The 23,996-nt window shown below is 41.4% G+C and overlaps 1 protein-coding gene across 1 annotated transcript in view; it reads right to left on the minus strand.

Moving 5' to 3' along the window:
• Window positions 1-445: 445 nt before the first annotated feature.
• PIK3R2 (phosphoinositide-3-kinase regulatory subunit 2) overlaps window positions 446-23,996 on the minus strand; it is a 161,021-nt gene continuing 137,470 nt past the window's right edge. The window contains exons 9-16 of the mRNA XM_078671529.1: window positions 23,065-23,163; window positions 16,182-16,362; window positions 14,920-15,045; window positions 13,179-13,321; window positions 12,203-12,379; window positions 10,140-10,211; window positions 8,977-9,147; window positions 446-3,572 (exon numbers count right to left, since the gene is read on the minus strand). Of these exons, the coding sequence (XP_078527655.1) occupies window positions 3,383-3,572; window positions 8,977-9,147; window positions 10,140-10,211; window positions 12,203-12,379; window positions 13,179-13,321; window positions 14,920-15,045; window positions 16,182-16,362; window positions 23,065-23,163 (1,159 nt within the window). The 3' untranslated portion in view covers window positions 446-3,382. The remainder of the gene's footprint in view (window positions 3,573-8,976; window positions 9,148-10,139; window positions 10,212-12,202; window positions 12,380-13,178; window positions 13,322-14,919; window positions 15,046-16,181; window positions 16,363-23,064; window positions 23,164-23,996) is intronic.

Below are 23,996 nucleotides of genomic sequence, written 5' to 3' on the forward strand. Positions count from 1 at the left end.
GGACCACAGCTACATAAAGTAACTGGACCGGCACTTCTCGCTCTGACCTAAAAAGAAGTAACAGGCAATTTCGCGATGCTGCTACGTAGCCGGTTTTCCTTCTGCTGCTATACAACATGCCAGATGTGTTTATTTCTTTAATTTGTGAAGAAAATAAATTACTGCATAAGTTGCAAAGGCAAACCTCTGCAAAGTTCTGAATCATACACGTGTTTCAGGATATGCCAACATGGGGTTCTTATGCACTATGTGTAAATACCAAACATTATGGATCAAAGGTGTGAGCTCAGGCAGAAAAGATCAAACAGTCTCATGTGATGGTTGTCTTAGCAATACAAGTAACAGAAATAATCCATGGTGTCTAACGTTGCTGAATAAAAAGGAAACGCCAACCCCTCTCTGTCGACGCTGACTTCATCCGCTGCTAAAGCAGTGATCAGCAAATTTGGGAACATCTAACACAGGAAACCAGCAGCTCAGCAAATCTCCGCAAATTACACAGATAGCACATTTCTACCATATTTTTAAAAAATATATATATGCTGTAAATCCCTCAACCGAAGTGGAGAAATTAAAAAAAAGTTTATAAAAAAAAATCTAAGCAAATGCTGCTATTCGAAGATAAGCAATTATCTGTTTAAGAGAAGCCGGAGAAAGCGGCGACCAGTCTGCCGACTACAAACTTATTGTTTTTCTCCCTAATCAACTTTTCCATAGCTTCCAGACAGATTAAAAATGTTAAGTTAACTAACAATTTGCTAATGATAAAACTCATTGTTTTTTTTCCAATAATTTTTACATAAAGGCCACTTTAACATCAAAACTAGGCATTCTAAGAAATAGCTCACCTTTCCTTGTACAAAGCTACCATTGTAACAAATAAAGCTGTCTAGATTTACAGGTATGCCCAAGCACAGGCAGTCTTTACAGTACTGATGATTACAAGTGCTCTTATAAGTTCATCTTCTGATATATAGCTATATGTTTCTTTTTCTCATGCATATACATTTATATGTGCTAAGAGTCCTCAGTCTCCGAAGACCAGTCGTGAACCGTTCCACACCAGCCTGAACAAAAAGACTCCTTCATTTGGCCTGTTCTTTGTAGCTTGCACCTTGCGACCACCCACATATCGCGTTTCACAGTTTGATAACCCTCCTGTTCAGATTCATTCGTTTGAGTGGAATTGTTACTGTGGATCCCACCCTCCAGCTTTCTGCCCCAACTCCACAAAAAGACAAGAAACTAGGATTATGTCCCCCAAAACACCACTGTGTCTTCCAAGTGATAACCTACCTCATCTCAGAGAACCTACAAGTGGAAACCTACAACTAATACTTGTGGGTTACCCAAAAAACATAAAATACATATACTTTTAGTGCATTTAGAGTGAAATTCTTTGCACGATTACAGGCTTTTTCTTTTATCATCTTTACAGAACTTTGGAAATCATTTCCTGTAATGGGGCAACTTTTGCTTTTATGCACAAATGAGTTTTGAAATCTTGAGTAGTAAAAGAGAGGCAGGAACACTGCACTGTTGTGTTTGACTCCAGTGCATGTTCAAGAAAATCACTCATTACCCTTTCTGCAGGTGTTTATAAAATGCAAAAGCTATTAAGTCAATGTTCATCACATGTGTGTATACATACGTATATACAGTGTGCGCACTCAGCTATATATAGAAATAAAAGGCAACACTGTCCGACCCAAGAATGCAAGATGTGGGCACCTAGAGAGCTAGCTCTTTTGGTCCAAATGTTGCGACAGGGAACTTTACCTTTTGTTCAGTCGTTACTAATTAGAGTTCGTGATTGGCCGTCTGTGGGCAACTTTCCCCACAAAACAAATTTGTTGTGCACCTAGATGGGAAAAATTCAAGTTTAAAACAAGGAGCAACCTAAGGGGAAAAAGTGATGGGAACACTAGAGACAGGCGAGTTTAAGAACAGAGAAGTATGAGTGAGCTACTACTTTCTGAGTAGTGTGGAATGCATGCTTAGCCACAGACTAGGTTCCCGAATTAATTTTCTGCACAAAAAATAGCAGACCGCAAACAATGGAATCGTATGTTCGCCCACAGCCGTGCAATTTCCTCTTGTTGCTTGTCGGTGCCTAGAAGACCTGTTCTGGAAGGCGCTTCTAGTTCCATGGTGTCCTATGTGGCTCAAATTCCCAGCAAATATACAATGTTACTGCCTTGACCCATATATTTAAAGTCGCCCAGGCCTCTACGAGAACCGAAAGCACAAGTCATCGCGGGGCGGGTGCAAGGACGGTAAGGGATTCAGACTGATTCATCAGGTGGAATTTGCACTCACCTTGTGTCACACTATGGAACCACAAAGTTCCAAATTAGACTCCTCAGAATGTGGCGGCTACATGTGGTAGATACAGAAAAATAACTCACTTAACATATTGCATGATGGTAATTACTGGACAAACCTAGTCTGTGCCAAAGTAGTGAGCTCTCTGTTTTCATCGAGAGAGCTGAGGCAGGACTAAATAGGACAGGGTGACAAGTCATTCCAACAACGCCCAAGACGTAACAGGCCTTTCCATGAGCGTTCTCATCCATGTCCACCAACGAGCTTCGGCTAGCATGCATTATTTTTGTTTATAAACGGAACACTGTTTTGTAAAACAAAAAAAGAAATACCTAAAACAAAACCTGAAAAAAATAATTGTCTTTACACAATTGTTCTTACTCAGAACTGGAGGTTCATTATGAAATTATTCTGAAAAAAAAGCTTATTTTGCATTAGTGAACAGAAAAGCAGCACCTAGAGGGGTCAGCAACTTGATGAGATGTTGCCGCTTATGCCATTTGAGCATGTTCATTAAAAGGAAATCTAAAAGGAACCAAGGCTTACTGATGAGGCAGAGTAAATCTGGAACGCAAGAGGATCTGGGATTGTGCACGGAAACCACGATATTGCCCTCTCCTCCCCTAAACCACCCCACACTCATCTTCCACATACCCCCAATACATGTAATATCCGTCCGACCTGCTGAGAAAGCAAAACTATCTCCTATAAGGCATCTCCCTTTTTTTCTTTCTCAAACAAAAATTGCTTGTGAGTCGGAAACTAGCAGCTGTGCGTGAATATCACTCAAGCGTAGGAGCAGGTCACTCAAAGCCTTGGAACTTTTATACTGGAACATCTGGGGCTGTAAAAGCATTGGGAAAGATTCCCCCCAAACAATAAAAAGAGTCCCACATCAATTGCAGACGTGGAACTGGCGGTATTTGGGCAAGGTGAAAAGCGCAAAGAGCCAAGAAAAGCTTGCCATCATGATGGAAAACAAGCCCGAGTGTCCAGCCGTTCCTTTTCCGGTTGTGGAAACTGCCCAGTCTGTACCATAGTGGTGAGCTCTCTGTATTCATCGAGATGGCTGAGGCAGGACCGGGTAAGAGAGGGTGACATTCAGCGAGTCGTTGTGCTGGACAAGGGATGTGTGCTTGTAGTGCAGGACCAGGTCTTTCAGCGAGGCGTACAAGTTGTATGGTTCAGCAAAGCCGTAGCCAGTCGCCGTCTTGTAGATCACGCAGTGCTTCGAGTCACCGTCAACACTAGGAAATAAAACAGGAAATGTTAAGTGGAATACATCGAGGTGCATATAGTGTCAATGTTCCTAGCAGCGCCTCTTAGAACGAATGTCAGAAACCAAGTCATGGCTCTGGCGTCTGTTGTCTACCTATGTCACTTAAGGAAGTTAACTTACAGGAAACCAGATGCACTGGCACAAAGAGTGGCGCAGTCTTATCCCAACCTCACCGCTACAACTGGCAATGAATTTCACGATTATATACACTTGGGCCTGATTCTTAGATACGTTTGGGCACTCGCGTTCAAATAAAAGATGCATAGAATTAGTATGCCAGTGAACGTTTCCAATCCAGATTCACAGAATTTGTATTGGTAGAATGTTACTATTATAAACGTACTTCGCAAATGTAAAATTGAGCCAATATAGTTCATATGCAGAATATTCCACCAGGTGGAGAGTCATCATTTGAACATTTTATGCATTTGAGTTTGCTGTGTCATCAATCCAGACATTTCTGGACCCCCACCTACAAATATTTTTTTCTTGATTGGGAAATTGCCCTGGTCTTCTAAAGCCTTACAGCCTGCCGTAATGGGCTATACCAGCCATTAAAGGTCTGCTCCAGCGTTAAAGGGCCGAGGCGAGGGCGTTTAACAAGGGAGCGGGACTTTAATGCCAGTACAGCCCGGCTACGGAGGGCTGTAAGGCCCTGAGAACATTACGCCACTAGAGGGCAGAATGTTCTAACAAATAAAAGAAAGGCCTGACGGAGCCCGGGGAGATTGAAATACCCTTAGGCTCTGTGAGGCCTTTGTTTACAGCCCAACCAACATTAATAATTTACTGAACTTTGCAAAAGAAGATGATATCATTTGTGAGGAAGAATTTAGATTCCTAAAGAACAATAATCCCACCATACCGGCACTGTATGGACTACCAAAAGTCCACAAAAACCCCTCTGATCCACCAATGAGACCCATAGTGTCTAGTATTGGTTCACTTACCGAGCCTCTTAGTAAATACGCCGATATTTTTTTACAATCCCACGTAGTGAAACAAAAAGCATATATCAAGGATACAGCGGCTATTATTCAAAAAGTTGAGAATTTCCCATTTGACCCAGAGACACAGTTTTTAGTCACATTAGACATAGAAGCTTTATATACTAACATTCCGCAAGACAACACCATAGAAACTATTAAACAAACTCTATGCGAATGTGAGCAGGATCCAAACGCGCATGAAGCATTCATCATAGACTGCGTAACAGTAGTTCTGAAAAATAATATCTTCCTATTTGGAAAAGAGCTATATAAACAAATCAAGGGCACCAGCATGGGAGCCACCTGTGCTCCCAGCCTGGCATGCCTCTATGTGGCACAGTTTGAGGATAAACACATCCACAATCCCATAGCCCCATTCTATGAAAATATCACTATGTGGTCAAGATATATAGATGATATTTTTTTCATCTGGACAGGATCCAAGGAATATCTTGACGAGTTTATCACCTGGCTCAACCTTGGAGATGACAACCTCAATTTCACATGCCAATACAGTACAGAAAAGTGTGAATTTCTAGATATTGTTATTAAACACTCCTTAGGCAGCTTACAAGTTGAGTTATTCACCAAGAAAACAGACAGGAACACCATGCTCCATTACCAAAGCTATCATCCCCCAAGTCAGAAAAACAATATCCCATTCGGACAATTTCTGAGACTAAAACGCAACTGTACAGAGAGTAAGGATTTCCTGAAACATACAGAAATACTATCAAAAAAACTGACAGATAGGGGATACCCGAAAAAAATGGTTAAGCAATCACTAAAAAGGGCAAAATATTTTAATAGAGATAATCTCCTTCAAAAGAAACCAACACCAACGACACAAGACAAAAAGCTGGTTTTCGTGACAAACTATAGTGGAGTCAGTAATAAAATCAAGAACATCATCAATCGCAATTGGAATTTAATACCCAACAAAGACAATAGTCAACCAATTGCGAAACCAATTTTCGCATTTAGAAGAAATCGTACAATTAAAAATAGCTTGGTACATACCTACAGAGAGCTGGAGACAACCCAAAAAACGATACATAACAACCCCTTACCTGGAGGTACCTTTCCTTGCAGTAACTGTACTAACTGTAGTAGTGTAATCAAGGGACAGACAGTTGAACATAAAAAAATAAAACACAACATTAGATCTTTCATCAACTGTAGAACTAAAAATCTTATCTATTTTATTAAATGCCCATGTGAGCTGGTTTATATCGGCGAAACATCTCGAGAAATCAGAATTAGATTAAACGAACATAAATCAGCAATTAGATGTAACAAAGTAGGAGCACCATTGACAGAACATTGGAAAAGAACAGGACACCAAATAGAAGACTTAAAATGGTGTGGCCTGGAAATTGTCACTCAAAATGCGAGAGGAGGTGACATGAATACGAAACGAAAAAGACGTGAGCAATTCTTTATGTCACGCTTCAATTCAGTAAATGAAGGCTTGAACTCCAGAGAAGACTGGGAAAGAATTCTATAACCAGTGTCTCTTTTACCTTTATCAATAGGCCTTAAATCACTAGAGAGTCTTTACTCAAAAAAGCGCGAATAGATATCAGACATCTGCAAAAAATGAACTTCATATCTAAAAAACCCTGGCCATTGAATGCACCCGTGTATTTGAACCAACTAAGGGTGCGCCAGGTCTGTTTCATTTAAAATACCTTTCTGCTTTATCAAACCTTCTAGTCCTATATCAATGATTGCATGTACCTGTGCACTTGAACCAACTAAGGGTGTGCCGGGTTTGTTTAATTTAAAATACTTTTTTGCTGTATACCGTTTTATCAAACTCTCTAGTCCTACATTAATAACCGTGCAGGAACAATCAGTTATGCCGACCATAAGTTGAATACAAAATAAATCTCGGTAATATTGGTCATGATTAGGCGGACCTTAACAGACAATATAGTAAATAGTGAATAAATTGTCTATAATATTGGTCGTCATCAGGCGGACCCTAAACATAAAATCAATAAATACTGTATTGTCGCATGAACATAGAAGAAATCCGTCATGATTGAAATACAATGAGAGAACTGAAATTGTATTTCGTAAAAACAATAAACAGTTATAGCAACATATAGGCATTAATTTTATGGGTATTTAGGGCTTAAAATAAACTATTGTTCCTTAGTAATCGCGTAATTAACATAGAACTACAATTGTAGTGCGGAAAAACGAGATCGCACAACAATGACGCGCAAGGCACATAGAACTACAAGTGTAGTTCGAAAAAAGAGATCGCATAACAATGACGCATTACCGCGACCATCAGCGGTCCTCGAATATCCACATCAATGGAAAAACTACAAATGTAGTCCGGATGTTACCGGGATGCCTTAATTGATTAATGAGCACAATTAACCCCGTTTCCCGCCAAGCTCGATCCTTTATAAGGAAGCCGCTCGGTGTTGCCATTTACAACATTGGCTGAAAGACGGAGACGGAGAACAGGACTGTGAGGGGAGCAGGGAGGCCGCTATTAACTCGATAGGTAAGTGCCGTTCGCATGCTCACTTCAGAGAGTGTCCAAGTTAGGTAGAGCACCAGTTAGGTAACTAAATGAGAAATAGAACGAGAGGAAATAATATAGAATGGTTAGAGAAACTGATTAAATATAACTACTGAAAAAAAGTATAAAATGAAACAATGGACCAAAATGCAACTGAAAGAAATATTTTGGGTTGGTCTATGTGTTTGTTTTTTTCTCAGAAACAATGAGCATTTAGTATTACTTCGCGTAAATAGAATAGAATACAACTAACTGACCCCATGTTATAAAAACGGGCAGAACAGAACGTACTTCAGGCATCTAAGTCTATGAAGACAGCTTAATTAAACTAAGGAGCAATAATAAACAAACACACACTAAGACTGTGTGTTTCATTTAATTTTACACAGCACCGAGGAGAATAAGGAACCTCCATGCTAATTTTAATGACAAAACAAGTGCACCGACACCGTGGATTCAATTGAAGGCATCCAGTGGCTCTGCATTGAAGGGACCATTAACCCCCTATTTTGTGGTGAGTTTTATCAATATAATCAATTGACCCTCTCTCTCTTAATGCAATAACATTAGTCAATAATGGAATCTGTATGGCTAAATTCTTATGACCAACAAAAATACCAGGGGACTATAAATGTGCTCTTTTTGTTATTTCTAATCCATAGTGGTTTTTAATATAACAAAATACGGTGGCCCCCCTCCAGTTCCTCCGACTAAAGAAATCGCCTGATGGACTAAGGTAAATGGGGACAGAACTGAGTATTGACTATCCAGTCCCTTTCTTTCTTGCATAAAATCACAAGATCGATTTCATTTCTTTAAGGTTGATCTATCTGGAATTTAAGACACCAGATGACCTATAAAACCCGAACTATCCTGGAACCACAAACCCGAGTAAATTGAAAAAAACGGATTTGTGTGTGAAGTAAACTGTGTCTACAGGTATGTTACCTGAGAATTCTTCTCTCAGACGTAGGAAGGGTAATCACCATTCACTACTTTGTAAAGTCCCATGTGTAATGCCAGTTATGTCTCAAATCCTTCTGTAACGGAAAAGGATGAATCCCAGACCTCTTGAGTTAATGAAAAAATTACCATGTGACATGTATATTACCCCAAGCCCCAAGTCTTGTAACAGAAAAGATACAAACAATGAACCATTTATGTAAATAGGAGAAAACTCTTTTTGTATAGTTCATGGCATGATTTTAATTGTGATATTCTTCCACTTAGAAATTGTTTGTCCTGAAGAAGGTGACATCGCTGGTACACCGAAACGCTGCGTCGACAACTACAACAATTTTTACTTTTTTATAATTTGTGTTTACTGTATAATTGTTCTTTTATTGAATAGGGAATTGCGTGAATCCATTTGAAATTTTTTTTAACATTGTACTTTTACTTGGGGATAAACATTGTTTTATTGATTGCGAATAAAGTGTTTGTTTTTAAATTCACATGGTTAATATTATTGTTATTCTTTGAATCTTAGATATCCATATGTTTGGTAGAATCATTTGAGATATACGGCATGTACACAACTGGGCCTATCACACACTAGTGTTTACTTTGGGACTTGTCCTAACTTTTTCACTTTGTTTACAGCAACAGCTTTGAACAAACATTGGAATGCTGGAGCTCCGGGCTTCAACCGGCCTTTGAAAGACCTGAGCACTCTATTGTTTTTAATGTAGCTCCCAGCATTTCAATGTTCTAATACTTGTTAAAATTAACCAAATTCAGATATCAGGATGACAACAAGGCAATAGATTTTACCACTTCTAAGCAATGATGTCTGACCGATATAAGTGGATTAAATGCACTGACGAAGCACAGTTACTCACACAACGGAGCAGGCGTAGCAGCCCTTCAGCCTACTCTTTCGTATCAGGAATGTGCCATCACGCTTGCCAGCGAGCATCTCCTCCGCCTGCTCACGGTTGATCTTCCCCACGTACCAGGTCCGTTCTTCGTGGTGAGGCAAATCGTCTTCCTCGTCCATCAAGGAATATTGGCTAGAAAAGAAGCAATCATTGGATTAAAACTATGAAAAAAACACAGCACGGCCAATATCGTAGCCCAAAGCTTACGAGTGTCACTGAGTAAGTGTTGGGTCCCGGAAAAGACACGGTTTCTCATACTCCCTTTCACATATGCTGGCTCCCTACTCCAATGCAAGAAAAATTTGTAATAACAGGGGCTACAAACGCTTGCTCAACAACTGTGTTTCTCGGGTCAGCAAGCGGCAGGAAACAGCCAACACCGATGGCAATGGGGTGAGGGTGCTTTAAAAGCCAAGAAAGCGGAGATAAAATGATCTCACTATTACCTAGCTGTCGCTAACACCAGTTAGCGACTGCTAGTAGGAGATAGCGACCATCTTGGGCCCCGCTTTGCATATCAGAGAAATTTATCACTAATGACATGCAAAGTGGGTGTGCCAAGATGTAAGCGACTGGAAACAGTCGCTAACATCGCTATCTCCTATTACCAACTTTTGGAGATATTCGCGCTAAGCGCGAATATCTCCAAAAGCTAACACCTGCCCTGAGCAGTTCTTAGCCATGTTATCCAATGGGAGGTGGATAACATGGCTAAGAGCATTTGCTCGGTAATGCATGAATATCGCTGACTTTTCAGCGATATTCATGCATTTCGGCCGATTTTTATCGCTTAGGAGATAAACCTTGATAATACCATGACTCCTAAGCGATAAAAATCGTCGCTACACGGCGATAAAATTATTGCCGCTAAGCCAACCTAGCGATAATTATCGCTAGTTGTTGGTAATATGTCCCCGAGAGTCGTAGACAGCTTTTTCCTATCAGGATCACATTTTGTAGAGTTATAAAAAGAGATGCAGACAAGATAGCGTTTAGGATGTGGCAGGAACCTACCACATTTTAAACTGGAAATAAATTAATCTAACATATATTCTAAACTTTGTGTGAAAAAAAAGTAAAGCAAACTCGAACAAATCACAATTAAAAAAGAAAAAAAAACATACTCCTCTGTCTCATTCTTGATTCCTAGCCATTCGTTGATTTTCTTCTGTCTCGCACCTTTCTGGTTCAGCCAGCTGCAAAAAAAAACAAACAAAAAAAAAAACAATTTAAAAACATCATGGAGCTAAAGACATATGAAATGGGAAAAAGAACATTCAACAAATAGAGTTTTAACACTCTAACGGCAACTCAGACTTTGGCCACAAGGTGTCAGTATTTCGCCAAGTTGGAGAGAAGGACACATTTCCACATTTTGAAAGCCAATTTTCGTACTTTTGTCTGGCGGTATGTCACTTTTGTGAGGGTCTGATGTATTTTGCAGCCCATTTGCATCAGGAAATATGTCTGACGAGATTATATTTTGTCTGAGACATGTGATATGTAGTAATTCTGAATGTAAAATGGTAAACCATGTATGTATCTGTATCCAAGGCAGGTTTATAGGCCTCTGCCTTTTTTGAGGCACACAGAAGGCCACAGAAAACATACATTAACTCGAAAATAGTTCAAAAGGGAGCTTACCTGACGCAACATTTTAAATTCTAGCAGTGTAAAATTTACTTTTTTTTGGCTTAACAGTCTGAAAACAAAAAGTAAACCACGTTTTTTTCCAGTTTGACAGTTTTACAGAAAATGTGGCTTATCTACCAACCCCCAACCATTACACTATGCACAGAGCTCTGACTTATTCGGTGTGAGATGAAAGGGAGCCTTACATACATTTATGGGTACAAGGTTGTTCCATGTAGAAGATGGCAAAAAGTTTCTTGTCCTAGGCTTTCTTTTAGTAAATTTGGTATGCTCATGTACAGAGCCTTTTTGAGAGCGTAATCCCGGGAATTTGCTAAATCAGAGGGTTTACACCACAAAACCTGAGCACAAGTCTGAAAATTCTGCTGAGACTCGCACAAGGACTTTTGTAATCATTACCGAAACGCAAATAGGAGAGGGTGTTAAGAGAGTTGCCGCCTTACTGTTTCTGAATTGGAAAGAAATTAATATATTCTTTACGAATGCAAATGCGATTGAAATCATTGGTGAGTTATTGATCCCTGAATTGGGGTTGTAACTGATTCGCAAAGAGAAGGGGTCCCCTTAGGACCCATTGCCATAAGCAATTTTGTTGTATGCCTGTTCCAAAAAAAGGAAACCATATATTTTTTTATAAGCACCACCATTTTGTTTAGTGACCATGAACATGGGTGAAGTGCACTTATAGGGATGAAGGCCGGCTGACCATCCCAGGCCACCATACTCCTCATGGCTGTAGCCAATCAAAGGGCGTTTAAAAATGCGACCTGTCTAATGAGTATTAATTGGGCAGGTTCTTCTGCGACCCCATACGATTTGATATTTTGTGTATTGACCTATCAGTACATAAGCCGGGTCGTGAAATACTGTTCAAATTGCAACCTCTTTTGGCAAAGAGAATAATAATATGTTGGGCCCCAAGTGGCTCATGGGGACTTTCGTTCTCTTGCTTCGATACAACCTAAATGACGAAAGTAGCCCATAATCAGGGCACAATTCCTAAAAAAAGAAGTGGGAGGACGCTGTCACCGGAAGTGACGACAGGAAGTGACGTCACGAAAGGTGGCGAGCTCCTCGTCCCAGAGAGACCAAAGAGTGAAGGCCAGCTGTTTGGCAAGGGGGACGGCATCCGCCCGGTAAAATAAGTGGGGGGACGCCGTCCACCCGCATGGTACCCCGACTCGAGCCCTGCCCATAATGATCTTTAAATGGAGAGCCCAAATTCCGATATATGTTTTCCTTCCAACATCAGTGCCTCTTGCAAAAAACATGAGCATCCTCACTATAGCACCTGGACCATGTGGCAGAAAATTAATCGCACTGCACAGATATTCGATGGAGCCCAAATGTCGAAGCCATAACTCTGGCTGCAGCCTCGTACCATCAACACACAGAGAGGTTCATGCAGGTAATGGACAAAACTTAAACCAATGCGGCAAAAAGTAATATCTTAACTAGAACACTCATGTCAGGTCACAAAGGAAGTGGGCGAACTGGTGAGAGGTGGTCGATTAATCGAGGAAAGACGGCTTACATCAGGTACTGGTCGCGGATCTTGCGCAACTGCATAAGGTCGGGCTTCAAGCTGTTCATCCGCTTGTCGATCTCTCGATTCTCCGTCGCCTGCTGCTTCAAGTCTTGCTCCAGCTTCATCTTGCTGTCGTGTATCTCAATTATGCGCGATTTCAGTTTCTCCGAGTTCATTAGAATTCTGAAGATGCCACAAAAAGGAATAAAAAAAATTGACAATTAAGTATTTTAAGTACAAAGTCCCATTCAAACACGAAGCGTATCTTTGACGTGCCGACAAGAGGACACAAGAGGAATAGAAATTAAAAACAGAGAAAAATAAAGTGTGAAGGAATGCATTAAAAAGAGGGCAGTTCCACAGATTTGGGAAGGATTTTATGAGAAATGTTTGAAGGAATTGTTCAGAAAGGCAACTAATCGAAGTAAAATGTTCAGTTGCAATGGTTTAAAAATGTTAGTTTCCACTGTTACGGGCATTAGTTTGATGTATTTGATTTGAAACTACGTTTAGTACGATTTTATCTACCACTCTTTATCTAAATGTAATTCCTCACCTTAACCTTGTCTGTAAACCTAAATGTACCCTTAGTTAGCCCTCCTGCTACCCTTAACACTATTCATGCCTATCTGTCCAGCGTGTAGATGTTTAACCTGTTCTTCGGGTAACTGTGACCTTTCCAGAATAGAACCTTGTGTACTACTTGCAGGAATTTGAAATGGCTGGTCTTTGAAACTGGGAATGAAAAATGGGCCCTTAAAATCTATCTTGTGTGCTTTAATCCAACTCTGTAATGAGGGGTGCCGAAGAAAACCTCAAACTTTTTGATAAGGCACATATTTATTTAATGGACCTTCTATGGGTATTAACATTATGGAGATTTTAATATTTTTGCATGTTCTAATCTTTGGGGGAGAGCATAAGTATTGGCTAGATGTGACGTCCGGCCCAGCAATCTGCACCATCAAAAACAGGTCCTTACTTCTGCAGCTCTTGGTCGTTGCCCTCCCGTCTGAATTTCTCGATGTACTCCTTGCTGCACCTCTCCTGCGTCTGGCACTGCTCTTCGAAGATCTTGATGGTTTCGTTGAAGGCGTCGATAGCTGTGCGCTTCATCTGAAGTTCCTGAAAAAGTAACGGGTACATGGAATATTGCTGACAACTAAAGAGACATTTTCTAGCCCTAGAAAGTGATAAGGACCCGAGGGTCGGGCAGGGTTCTCTCTCCACTGAAAAATTAACACAAGTTTGAGGCCATCTGCAATTGACTCACCTGCAGTTATGATTAAGTTTTACTTTCATGTAAGATAGTCTCTTCTCTTTCTATCCCTAAGACATCTTATGCATTATTTATTTTTATTATTTACTGCATTAAAATGTGCTGTGGTCATTTCAACATAATTCCAATTCTATCTTATTAAAGTGTTTTGCATTTTTCTTTATATTTTCTTTGTTTTCAGTTAAAAGTATGGTTATATAAAAATATAAAAAATGAATCTGACATTTCTCTGAATTTTATTTTCAAGCGCAAATACAGAACCAGAAGCCTAGGACAGTCCCTCCTTCTGTTTTCAGGCCATCCACATCATCAGTCTCTATGTTGATTTTATGGACCCTAAAAAACATTTGCAGTGCATATCATGCAAACAAATTGAACTGCGGCAGGGACTTCATGTGCAGATTTTAATGCATAAAATTCAGGGAAACCACTGGATACAACTTCAAAACATGTGGGTTTAAGGAATATCTACGAAGCCGAGACACAGTCGCAGAATTAAGTAAATTAATCTGGCTAGTATTAATTTGTGGCTAATCACACACGCAAAGGTGAATTTACTAGTAAAGTATGGCTGCTCTGACACAGAGGCCTCGGTTACCTCTTCTAGGGGTGAAAAGGAACCACACTCAGACTTGTCTCCACTATCAGGCCCAGGTGAGCAGGCAGCCCTCACCACCAAGATACCTGGCTAACAAGTTACTGTGAATATCACCTCTCATTCCTTGCACGAGCGCTCACCGTGCAAAGAACAATAAAAGTAAAAGTGAGAAATAATGTCTGAGCCTGGGTCCTGCAGGACCACTAGTGCCATAAATGTAAACTACGTATAGAACAGTATGTTAGCCATATCAACTCTGGCAGGTAGACTGCACGACACGGGTACACAATATGAATCGAACACGACACGGGTACACAATATGAATCAAACAGAATAAGAGTACTACGAGAAATGAAATGAGAAGACTCCGTAGAAGTACAGATGGTATGATATCACGTTTTGTCTCTGTTTTGTTTATTGTTTTGTCTAATAGTAGTTTTTAAGTAAGTGCCCTCTCAACCTCAAGTCTAATGGCGTCACATATCTAATTATTATTTTTTCTCTGTGCTGGTTTTTACTTAATTTGGGAACTCTGTCAGTCTTCGAAATACTTGTCGAAAGAAATTTTCCCCTGCAATGACTCATTGTTTTGTCTAAGTTTATCTTGCAAACTCAATTTTTGTACATCTCTGCGTCTAAAAAACTGATCTTCAAAGCAAGAGGCTACTGCTCAGGTTCACCTCCCACAAACAAACTGCTTGAAATTAGCATGATACAAGGCATGCACTGGAAATGTTATCGGTAATTGTGAGCAATCCCCTGCAGGCAGCAAAGCTCCAGTGGTATCTTAGCACAGTGCACCCGCAGACACGCAAGCGAAGAAGCAATTGGCCGGTCACTCGGTACCTGTGAAGTCCTTGTATACTCGTCATACAAGGTGTCGTATTCTCTGCTCTTGTCCTGGTATTGCTGGTGATAAACTTTCAACTGTTCTCCGACGGCCTCTACGCTGTCCTCTTTCACCACTTGCTCCTGTGGAGTAAAAGGACACATTTATTTGTTAATGACACACGTTGACAGAAGGAACCTGGTTATAGCTTAAGCCTCCAATCACCAAATCTCAGATTCACTTGGAAACACGTTAGGTTTGTGAACTATCCTGAATTGTCACTCAGTCGTCCCACCCTTGTTCACTATAAAACAATCTGTGATCAGTACTGTTCTATAAAGTATTACAAAAAATCTAAGGAAACTTGAATGTTTTGGGGATCCGAGCGACCAACTGCTGGAGTAGAAGTAATTTCGGTAACTTAGATCCAACTAATTGGAAACATTAGGATTAGACTTTCTTACCAAATAGACACAAATCAAGGGACCGAATGAGACAAATGTACTAACTGCAGTTTTTTGTTGCATTAAAATTGACCAAAAAGTTTGTTCATGGCTACTGTCAACATTGTGAATTGTGACTGTCAGAATTTTCTGAACGTTTTTGAAGTAACAGCCTACAGATTAAAAATCCATGGGTTGTCCCAAGATTAAACTCAATTTGTCAAGGCATGCTTAAGGGTTTTTATCCAGAATAAAAAGGACTATTGCCCAATTAGATTAAATACATATATGAAATTAAGGGTATTTTTGCATCATTTTTTCTTAATTTCCGTAGTTAAAAAAAATCCAATATTTATAAAAAATATGGATCAAATTGCATTTCCCAATAAAGGTAAAAACAACTATTCTCCTTTTAAAAGTAGATTTTTGAAAAACTTCGAACAATGACTTGGACTTTAACCCCTTCCATGCTCATGACGGAACGGTTCCGTCATGAGCTACGGTTGAGCTGTGCTCATGACGGAACCGTTCCGTCACGACCACACCCGTTTTTATTACGGCCCAGCACCGGAGGGGGAATCGCGGTCGCGCTGAAAAGGTTAAATTGACTGCCGGATAATGATGTCACAAATGATCTCAAAACCCAAGCTGACATCATCAAACAAAGGAATATTCTAGAACACCTATTGTTGGTGACTGTTAGCGATGCAGGTCTGGCTGAAGAGAACAGCGTCGATTCTGTACACCAAAGGGATGGATCCAATAAAAGCAGAAATACCATGGAAAATAAAAGCAGATTTGATTGAGTCGACATTAACCGTGCCGCCGCGTCTCACCTGCTGGTGCTTGGAGATGGGGTACAGAAGTTTGGTATCCAGCTTCGCATTGTACTGTGCCAACGACTCATGTCGATAGTGATTAATCAGCTCTACCACAGACGAGAAGGTCAAAGGCTCGGAAAATCCATACTTCCCTTCGCGGTGGAATATCTTGATAAGTTTGTTGTTCCCGCCTTTCCTGTGAAGTGAAATAGGCTTGTAAGAATTTGCACACTCAAGACTATTTTCTCAAGTTTTCTGAGATCTCTCTTTGACTTAATTTCCCAAGACCACACACTGTTATCCCCAGACTGCAACAATTTGTTTACTAACTGAAGTTGGAATTTGTAGAAAAAAGCACTAGGCCCCAGGCACAGTGCACTTTAGGACACTGGCAGTGTGCATGCATGTTTATCTTGGGACGTGTGGACAGCAGGCGTTGGGACGCTCTACAACATGGCGTCTTTAATAAAGTTGTAAGGCACTTAGCGATGGTATTGTAGCATTTATAAAGCGCTCACACCAGACTGCAAGGCGCAGAAACATATTACTGGACAGGTAGCATGCTACACCATGGAGGCGTACATGGTCGGAAGAGTGTGACCCCATAAATGACATGTTTTTGTCTTAGGGTGCAGCACCTGTGTGATGGTTGGGAATCACGTGACTACACAATCGCGACTAAAAACAATTACAGAAACACCTTAAACAATGAGCTAGACTGACTCACAAAAGAAGAGCACAATACACAGTACCATTGAATGTATGACAGGTGCACTTGCAAAAAAGATACACAATGTTTCTGGTATGGATATGAAACTGTAAATGTTTAAATATGAACAGTCCAATAATGGTTATGATTTACAAAAACAGTTAAAATAGAGTTATGAATTCTGGTAAAAGCAATGGAGATTTCAGACTAGTAGTTTGCTGAATGTTTCTCTTCCAGGTCAAAAGCAAAATGACCACAGACAAGTGTCTTTGCTGCAAAATATCACTGCTAATTGGAACTGAAGGCGATATCTTCTCTCGCAGCCTTGTACACAGAGGGTCCGGCTTTGGCTCTGGCTTAGCCCACCTGGCAGATATTTATTATTATATCATCTTACAAAGCGCACAACTAGTCAAAAAGGGCTTCCCGCCGCTGAGCCGAGGTGGAGATGTTGAGATTGTCAGCTTAAAACAGCCAGGTCTTTGCAAAACATTTCTATGCTTGCAATATCGCAAGATTTCTTGTTGAAACTTCCTTTTAACGCCTTAACCGCGGCGGTTTTTCTGCCGTGGTGCGGGCGTTCTAATGAGCGGGTGGGTCTGCGTCTGCCGTTGGACGTGCGCAGCACCAGGGAGGTAGCTCGCTCGACGCCCAACTGCCGACGGCAGCAGCGAAGGGGTTAATGGCTCAGTGACACCCAATGAGCGTCCGAGAATCTGGGCATGGATTGTGTCAATGTGATTTCTGAGTCCAGGCCGCGAAGGCCAGTATGACGGCTTCAGGTGTCCAATCCCTCAGTCCTCTAAGCCCCTGCAGGCCACCGTTTCAAATCCTAGTACGGCAATTATGTTCCGTACTTTTGTACTTCACATAAAAAGTACCACAGTATAAACTAGTTACTTACCTGTAACAATAGTTTTGCGTGTGAACCTGTTGTGCATTGACTGGATACTGTCACCATTTGGTGGTTGGCGCAGCAAAAAAATCATGCTTGTTTAGCACCAAATATTTTATTTTCAGAGTCAACCGCAGGAGTCGTCCGTGTAGCTCAATTGTGAGCCGATAATTTCTCGATGCTTGCCCACCAATTTTAGATTAATACTGCCTGGTGTGTTAGAGGCTGCAGACAATACATTCTGAATAAATTCTGAACAAGGGTTACGAGACATATACGGAAGGGCAAAAGTTACGAGCAGCGAGATTCAATAAAGGGTACGACTGCATACCACAAAAATAAAATGCAATTAATGCAGTATGAATGATGTCGGTTTTGCATTTGTGATCGTTGCAGGTTCGAAGAAAATGTAGTTCGCATATTTGGGCACATGCCAAAAGTGTTCTATTTTATTTATTTTAGGAGTTTTATATAGCGCTGGCAAGACCCAAGGGGTATCAGAGAGCTGCACAGCAATGTTAAGGTAATTATCAGCCAAACACAGTACAATAAAAATACAATTTCGAGAGTCTAGACACATTTTCAGTCAATCTCAGAGCTATAAAAAGATACGTTTCAAGAGCTTCGTCATTCTTATTCAGTAATCGTGCATCATGATCATGGAGTTGACCGTCAACTCGTGTAGAGCTTGCGGAAGGGTTAACATGTAGCTAGGTGGAGTTTCCATCGTCCAATAGAATAGATCATTTCCTGGAGGGAAGAAGGTGCTAGTTTCGCAGAAATTCCTTTAGTGGTCTCTTTAAGTTCGTGAAGGATGGGTTAGTTCAGATGTGTACTGGGAGAGAGTTCCAGATTTTGGGAGCGTTGCCTGAGAAAGAGCAGGAGAGGGCTTTTTGTTTTTGGGGAGTGGCGGAGGGGGTAAGAAGAAGTGTGTTTGAACTTCTTAGGTTTCTCGACTGGCCAGCTTTTGTGAGTTTGGCTGCAAGGTAATCTGGTTTGCCACTGTGTACGGCTTTGTAAGTGAGACTGCCAGCTTGTAAACAGCAGCGTGCTTCGACTGGTGGCCACTTTAGATTTTGGAGTGCGGGGGAGATGTTATCCTGTTTCTTTGCTCCGGTGACCATTCTTGCTGCTCTATTTTGGGTGACTTTCATAGGTGCAACGTGTGCTTTAGCCGCTACGGTGAGTGTGGCATTGCCATAGTCTCGTCTGGGCAGACCCAGTGCTTGTTTTGCAGTTTTTAGGTCATTAAGAGGGAGGAAGGGCTTCATTTTGTTGAGGAGTTTTAACCCCTTCCGTGCTGCGAACGTTCAACGGACGTCGCGTGCACTATCTCGGCAGTGCTGCGCACGTCCGTTGAACGTTCCGACCCCGCCCGCTAAATAGAACGTTCCGCACCAGCGCGGAACGTTTGAAGCAGCGGAGGGGCTAAGCTATAAAAAGTGCCCTTTGCTGTGGATCTTCATATGAGCTCACATTCAGAGCATCAGGACACACGTGTACATAAATCATCCATTTGTAAACATGTTTCACTGCAGGCGGTCAGGGCATGTGTGTGTGTGGTTAGCGCAGGTGCACAGGAAAACCAAAGTAAAATATATATGTTCACCAAATCCAGGCCGGCGTGCTCCCTTCAAAGGCTTGAGCTTCGCGGAAAATCAAATTAAAAAAACATGAAACTTTCCAGCTGACAAGATGGAAATCTCTACTGAAAGTGGAGTTCATTAAAGCTGTGAACATTTTATGGAAGTTTCCTCTCTCAGACATCACAGAATTTTTTTTGTGGGGGGGGTTCTAATTTCTCTCATCTGATGCAGAAACTTACGTGAAGACGGGTACATTTTAATATATAAATTCACTAAATTGTGTCTACAACACAACAGGAATATATTTTTTGCACGTCTCCTGTAGTTCGTCGCCACAAGGCAGGTTGGTGTGCACGAGATGACGGCTCTGCAACCACTCGAGAAGATTGTGGGAAAGGTCTACTGGATAAAAATGGTTGACCTTCAATTCATGGAAATAGTTCTTATCCCGCTTCCTCGTCCGACACAGCGAGTGACCCTGGGCAAATAAATTCCTTATTTTATAAAACAAGCACCATCATCTTTAAAAGGCTTTTAAAAGGCTACTCAAAATCCTCAGAAGTAACCCCCAGATTCATCAAAGTCCCGTTTTGCGAGTCCTTAATAGCGATTATTAATGAATCGCTATTAAAGAAACGCAAAACGGGATGCATGTACAAATCGCAAAATTTATAGCGATTTCTACATCTTCCTTATTTGCGATTTGCTAATTGCTAATCGCAAATAAGGAATGACTGCCCATTCATTCCTAGGAATGAATGGGGAGTCAATAAGGCCCATAGGAATGAATGGGGAGTCAATCCTTATTTGCGATTAGCAATTAGCGAATCGCAAATAAGGAAGCGATTTCAAGGGTGCCAGGGGTGTCCAAAGGACACCCTGTAGCACCCCTGAAATGTAAATGTAGACTGATGTTGCGCACACACATGTCCAAAGGACATGTGTGTGTGTAACATACAACTTGGAAAAATGCACTAAAGTGCATTTTTCTGAGTTTTCGCTATTTACCACGAAGTTACACTTCGCGGTAAATAGCGGTCCAATATTGCGATTTCGCAATTTTTAAAAGGTTCATGAATAGCATTTAAGGAATCTCTAATTGAGATTCCTTAGATGCGATCGCAATTTGAGAAATCGCAATTATTTGCGATTTTTCAAATTGCGAGTTCATGAACCATTGATGAATCTCAAATGCCATTTTTGCGGGCGCAAACGGACGAATTTTGCGATTCGCACCGTTTGCGCTCGCAAAAATGCTTGATGAATCTACCTGTAAGTCTCTCAACGCCTGTTCGTTGATGGAATTTTTTTTGCCGGCTTAAAACATACTACCGCTCAAAACTTTACTTCCTGAGCTAGGATGCTTTTGGAAAAAAGATACAAGTTCAAAGATCTGTACTGACAGACAAAGTAGCAATGGAAGGAAGGTCTAATCCAATGCTGCAGGGATCCAGGCAAGGTTCTTAGAGGGGAATATTTTAACTCCCAAATTCTGCAAGTTTGGAGTAAAATGATTTTTTAAGAAATATAAACAGTAAATCACATTCTTTCACACAAGCAAAATCATTAATATTTGAAACAGTGGTAGTTTGGTTTTCTTGGCAGCTACTAACTCGGTCAAACAAGAACAAGAAGATATCTTTCGGCCTCACAGGCCCTCTAGGGATCAGCAGTCTTGAAAGGGTATCGCCTGCCACGGGCTGTATTGTAGCACAACCTGCCAGCCACAGCAATTCTACCACCTAGCGCTTTCTTTTCCTCCCTGATCGGATGTGCATCAAACAGGGGCTGTTAAACTTGATCCAACCAGTAATAGTGGCGGAGGGCGGTCGTGGCTTGTTTACAACTGAACCAGAGTAGTTGCAATTGGCAAACATATACTAAGCTTTGGTGCGCGTCCTACCAAAAATGGCGACACGGCGGTCGCGAAGCACACCATTCATTCGCTTTAGATGTGGCTGTGTTCTCAAAACACAGTAAAAGTGGATCGATTTTTTATTAACAAAATTCTAGAAACTCACTCTACAGGTAATTGGAGTCAGCTACAGGCGTATGCAGAGGCACTCAACCTCCAGGAAGAAAAGGGGGACAGCGGTGCAAGCTGCAGATGGCGCACATCGATTAGCTGGGCAGTGGGAATACTTGACACTGAACAATGCCCTGTTCCTTGAAAACCACTGGAAGCGACAGGCTAGGGTTGTAGAGAACACACACACAAAGAGAATGTTTTCGATGCACGGAGAGCTGCATCATGCCACAGCCCACGCAGGAATTCGCAATTCTAGCACATAATTCTAATTGCATTTATATAGTGCTTACTACCCCATACGAAGCGTAGAAGCACTTTTTTGGTGAGTAGCACGCTACTCCAGAACCAAAAAAGGATTAGTGGTGAATTAGTATAGGGACATATAAAATTAATTTCAGCGGTGGACATGCGTGTTTGCTATTTGGATTGAAAAAGGATAGTGGAGGGATATAAAAGGGAAAAGGTTTGCATTTATATAGCGCTTGCTACTCCTGATGAGGTGTTGAAGCGCTTATCAGGTCAGCAAATGTAGCAATGAGGGGAAGGCACGTCTCTCGCACAAGCAGTCCTGAAGGGTCGACAACACAATTATGGGTGTGGCAGGTTCTCATTTCTGGTATCAAAGAGGGGTCTTGAAGTTTAAGAACTCGCTCCCGCCAGGCAGACACTGAGCTTGCAGGGCCTGTCGATAGGAGTGAAGCCCTGACACTAACCAGCCGCTAGGTGTCGCTGCTGCAGCATCAACAGTGCCTTGTGAAAGAGCATGGGGGTTTCCCCAGACCTTCCTGGATGGATGCCAGCAAAGGCAAGAAAGGGCTAACATTACACCCTTCTCAGGAAACCTACAATATTAATCGACCACAGGACTTCAGATCAACAACTATGTTCCTTTTAAAAATAAACCAATAAAATAATACACAAATAAACATAAACAAGCAGAGAGAAAGTTTGTAATGAATCAGAATTAAAACACTAAATGATAATAATAATAATAATCCACATTTGTAAAGCGCACAATCACCCGTAAGGGTCTCTAGGCGCTGGGGGCCGTCAGGAAGATTAAGCAAGCTATTGCCCAGAGTCAAGTGGTGCTGGGCTAATCTGCCGCCGGTGCCGGGGATCGAACCGTGATCCCCAGATTCCGGAGTCAGTCACCCTGGCCGCGGCGCCACACCTCTTCCTTAAGATGCATGCCACATATCCAGGGTCACAGGAATTATCTGGCAGGGGAGAACTACATTATGTGGTAGGAACCAGCAAATTATGCAGCATAATGCAGCACATTTTGTGATAGTATGTCTTCATTATTTTGTCATTTTTAACCCGTTTACTGCTTCGAACGTTCAGCGCCAGTGCTGAACGTTTGAAGAAACGGGTGCGGCCGCGTCGGCTGTTGGACGTGCGCAGCACCAGGGAGGTAGCTAGCACAACGGCAGCAGCGATAGGGTTAAACGTTAACACTGTCCAGGAAAAGGTTAATTCTCATTAGTGCCAGTTTAACATCCAAATACAGCAGTAAGAGCAGGAAGTTGACCTGCCATTGCACAGCAACATACATTGCTAAATAAAATCTGCACATTATACAGCAGATGTTGGATTATGCGGCAAATATGCAAAAAACGCAGTGGCAGCAAAATCGCATAATTCCAGTGGCCCTGCATATCTCTGCTCAACCTTACCTAAGCGTGAGAGTGTACTCTCCTTGAATCTTGCTGGAGGCGTCGCGAACAAGGAAAGTTCCATCCGGGGTGTCTCGCAGTTTGTCATTCACTTCCTCCCTGGATGTACAAGGTGAAAATATTACATGTATCAATTGATGAGCACCAGAAGCAACAAAGGACCCTCCTGTACCCCAACAAGCATTCCATCCCTGCTCCCTCTTCTTCGGCAGCTGTGATTGGTCCTTTTAGGTCTAAGGGGCGGGGCCTACCAGAGTCTGGCCCACCGCCCATAGCAGATGACGAAAGACGGTTTTACACGAGGACAGCAGTTGTACGACACACGGTAACCAGAGGTTGGCTTTTCTTTTAGGAAAAAGAGGATGCACAAGAACAATTTTTTAATACAACGTTGTACCGGCCTGGTCAAATCCATACCAAATTTTCAGGATATCCACCGGAGATGAATTTATATTAATTAATCTAACAAGCATTTACACGGCAAGTGGCTACATTGAAAATCTGGCACAGATCCAGACCTCGTCGATTTACAATGAACACCTAGATTAAATTAATGGTAAGGACGACAAATGTGTAAAAGTTTGTTGGGAGGACAAGATGTAGGGTAAGTTAAAGGGATAGTGTACGTGGCAGGATTTTGAGAGGTTATACAGGGGTCCTCAAAAAATAAACCTATTCTTAAGCTAATCTTTTCACTCACTATTAACCTATAACTCAGTCTATCTTTACTTTAGTTTAACCCTTGCAATGACTTCTGCCAAACCATTTACCCATTTTTTTTTTACTGTAATCTTTTCCTTTATTGGTTATTGTACCCCCAAGAGTTTTTATTCCGGAGTTTTTTCCCCAATAAAATAACTTTTCACATTTTAGTAAATCAAAGCCCAGAGACGGAAAGAGTGCTCTAGGGACAGGCAGCCTTCAGTCACCCC

Source organism: Lissotriton helveticus, chromosome 12 (assembly GCF_964261635.1).
Source record: "Lissotriton helveticus chromosome 12, aLisHel1.1, whole genome shotgun sequence".
Lineage (NCBI taxonomy): Eukaryota > Metazoa > Chordata > Amphibia > Caudata > Salamandridae > Lissotriton > Lissotriton helveticus.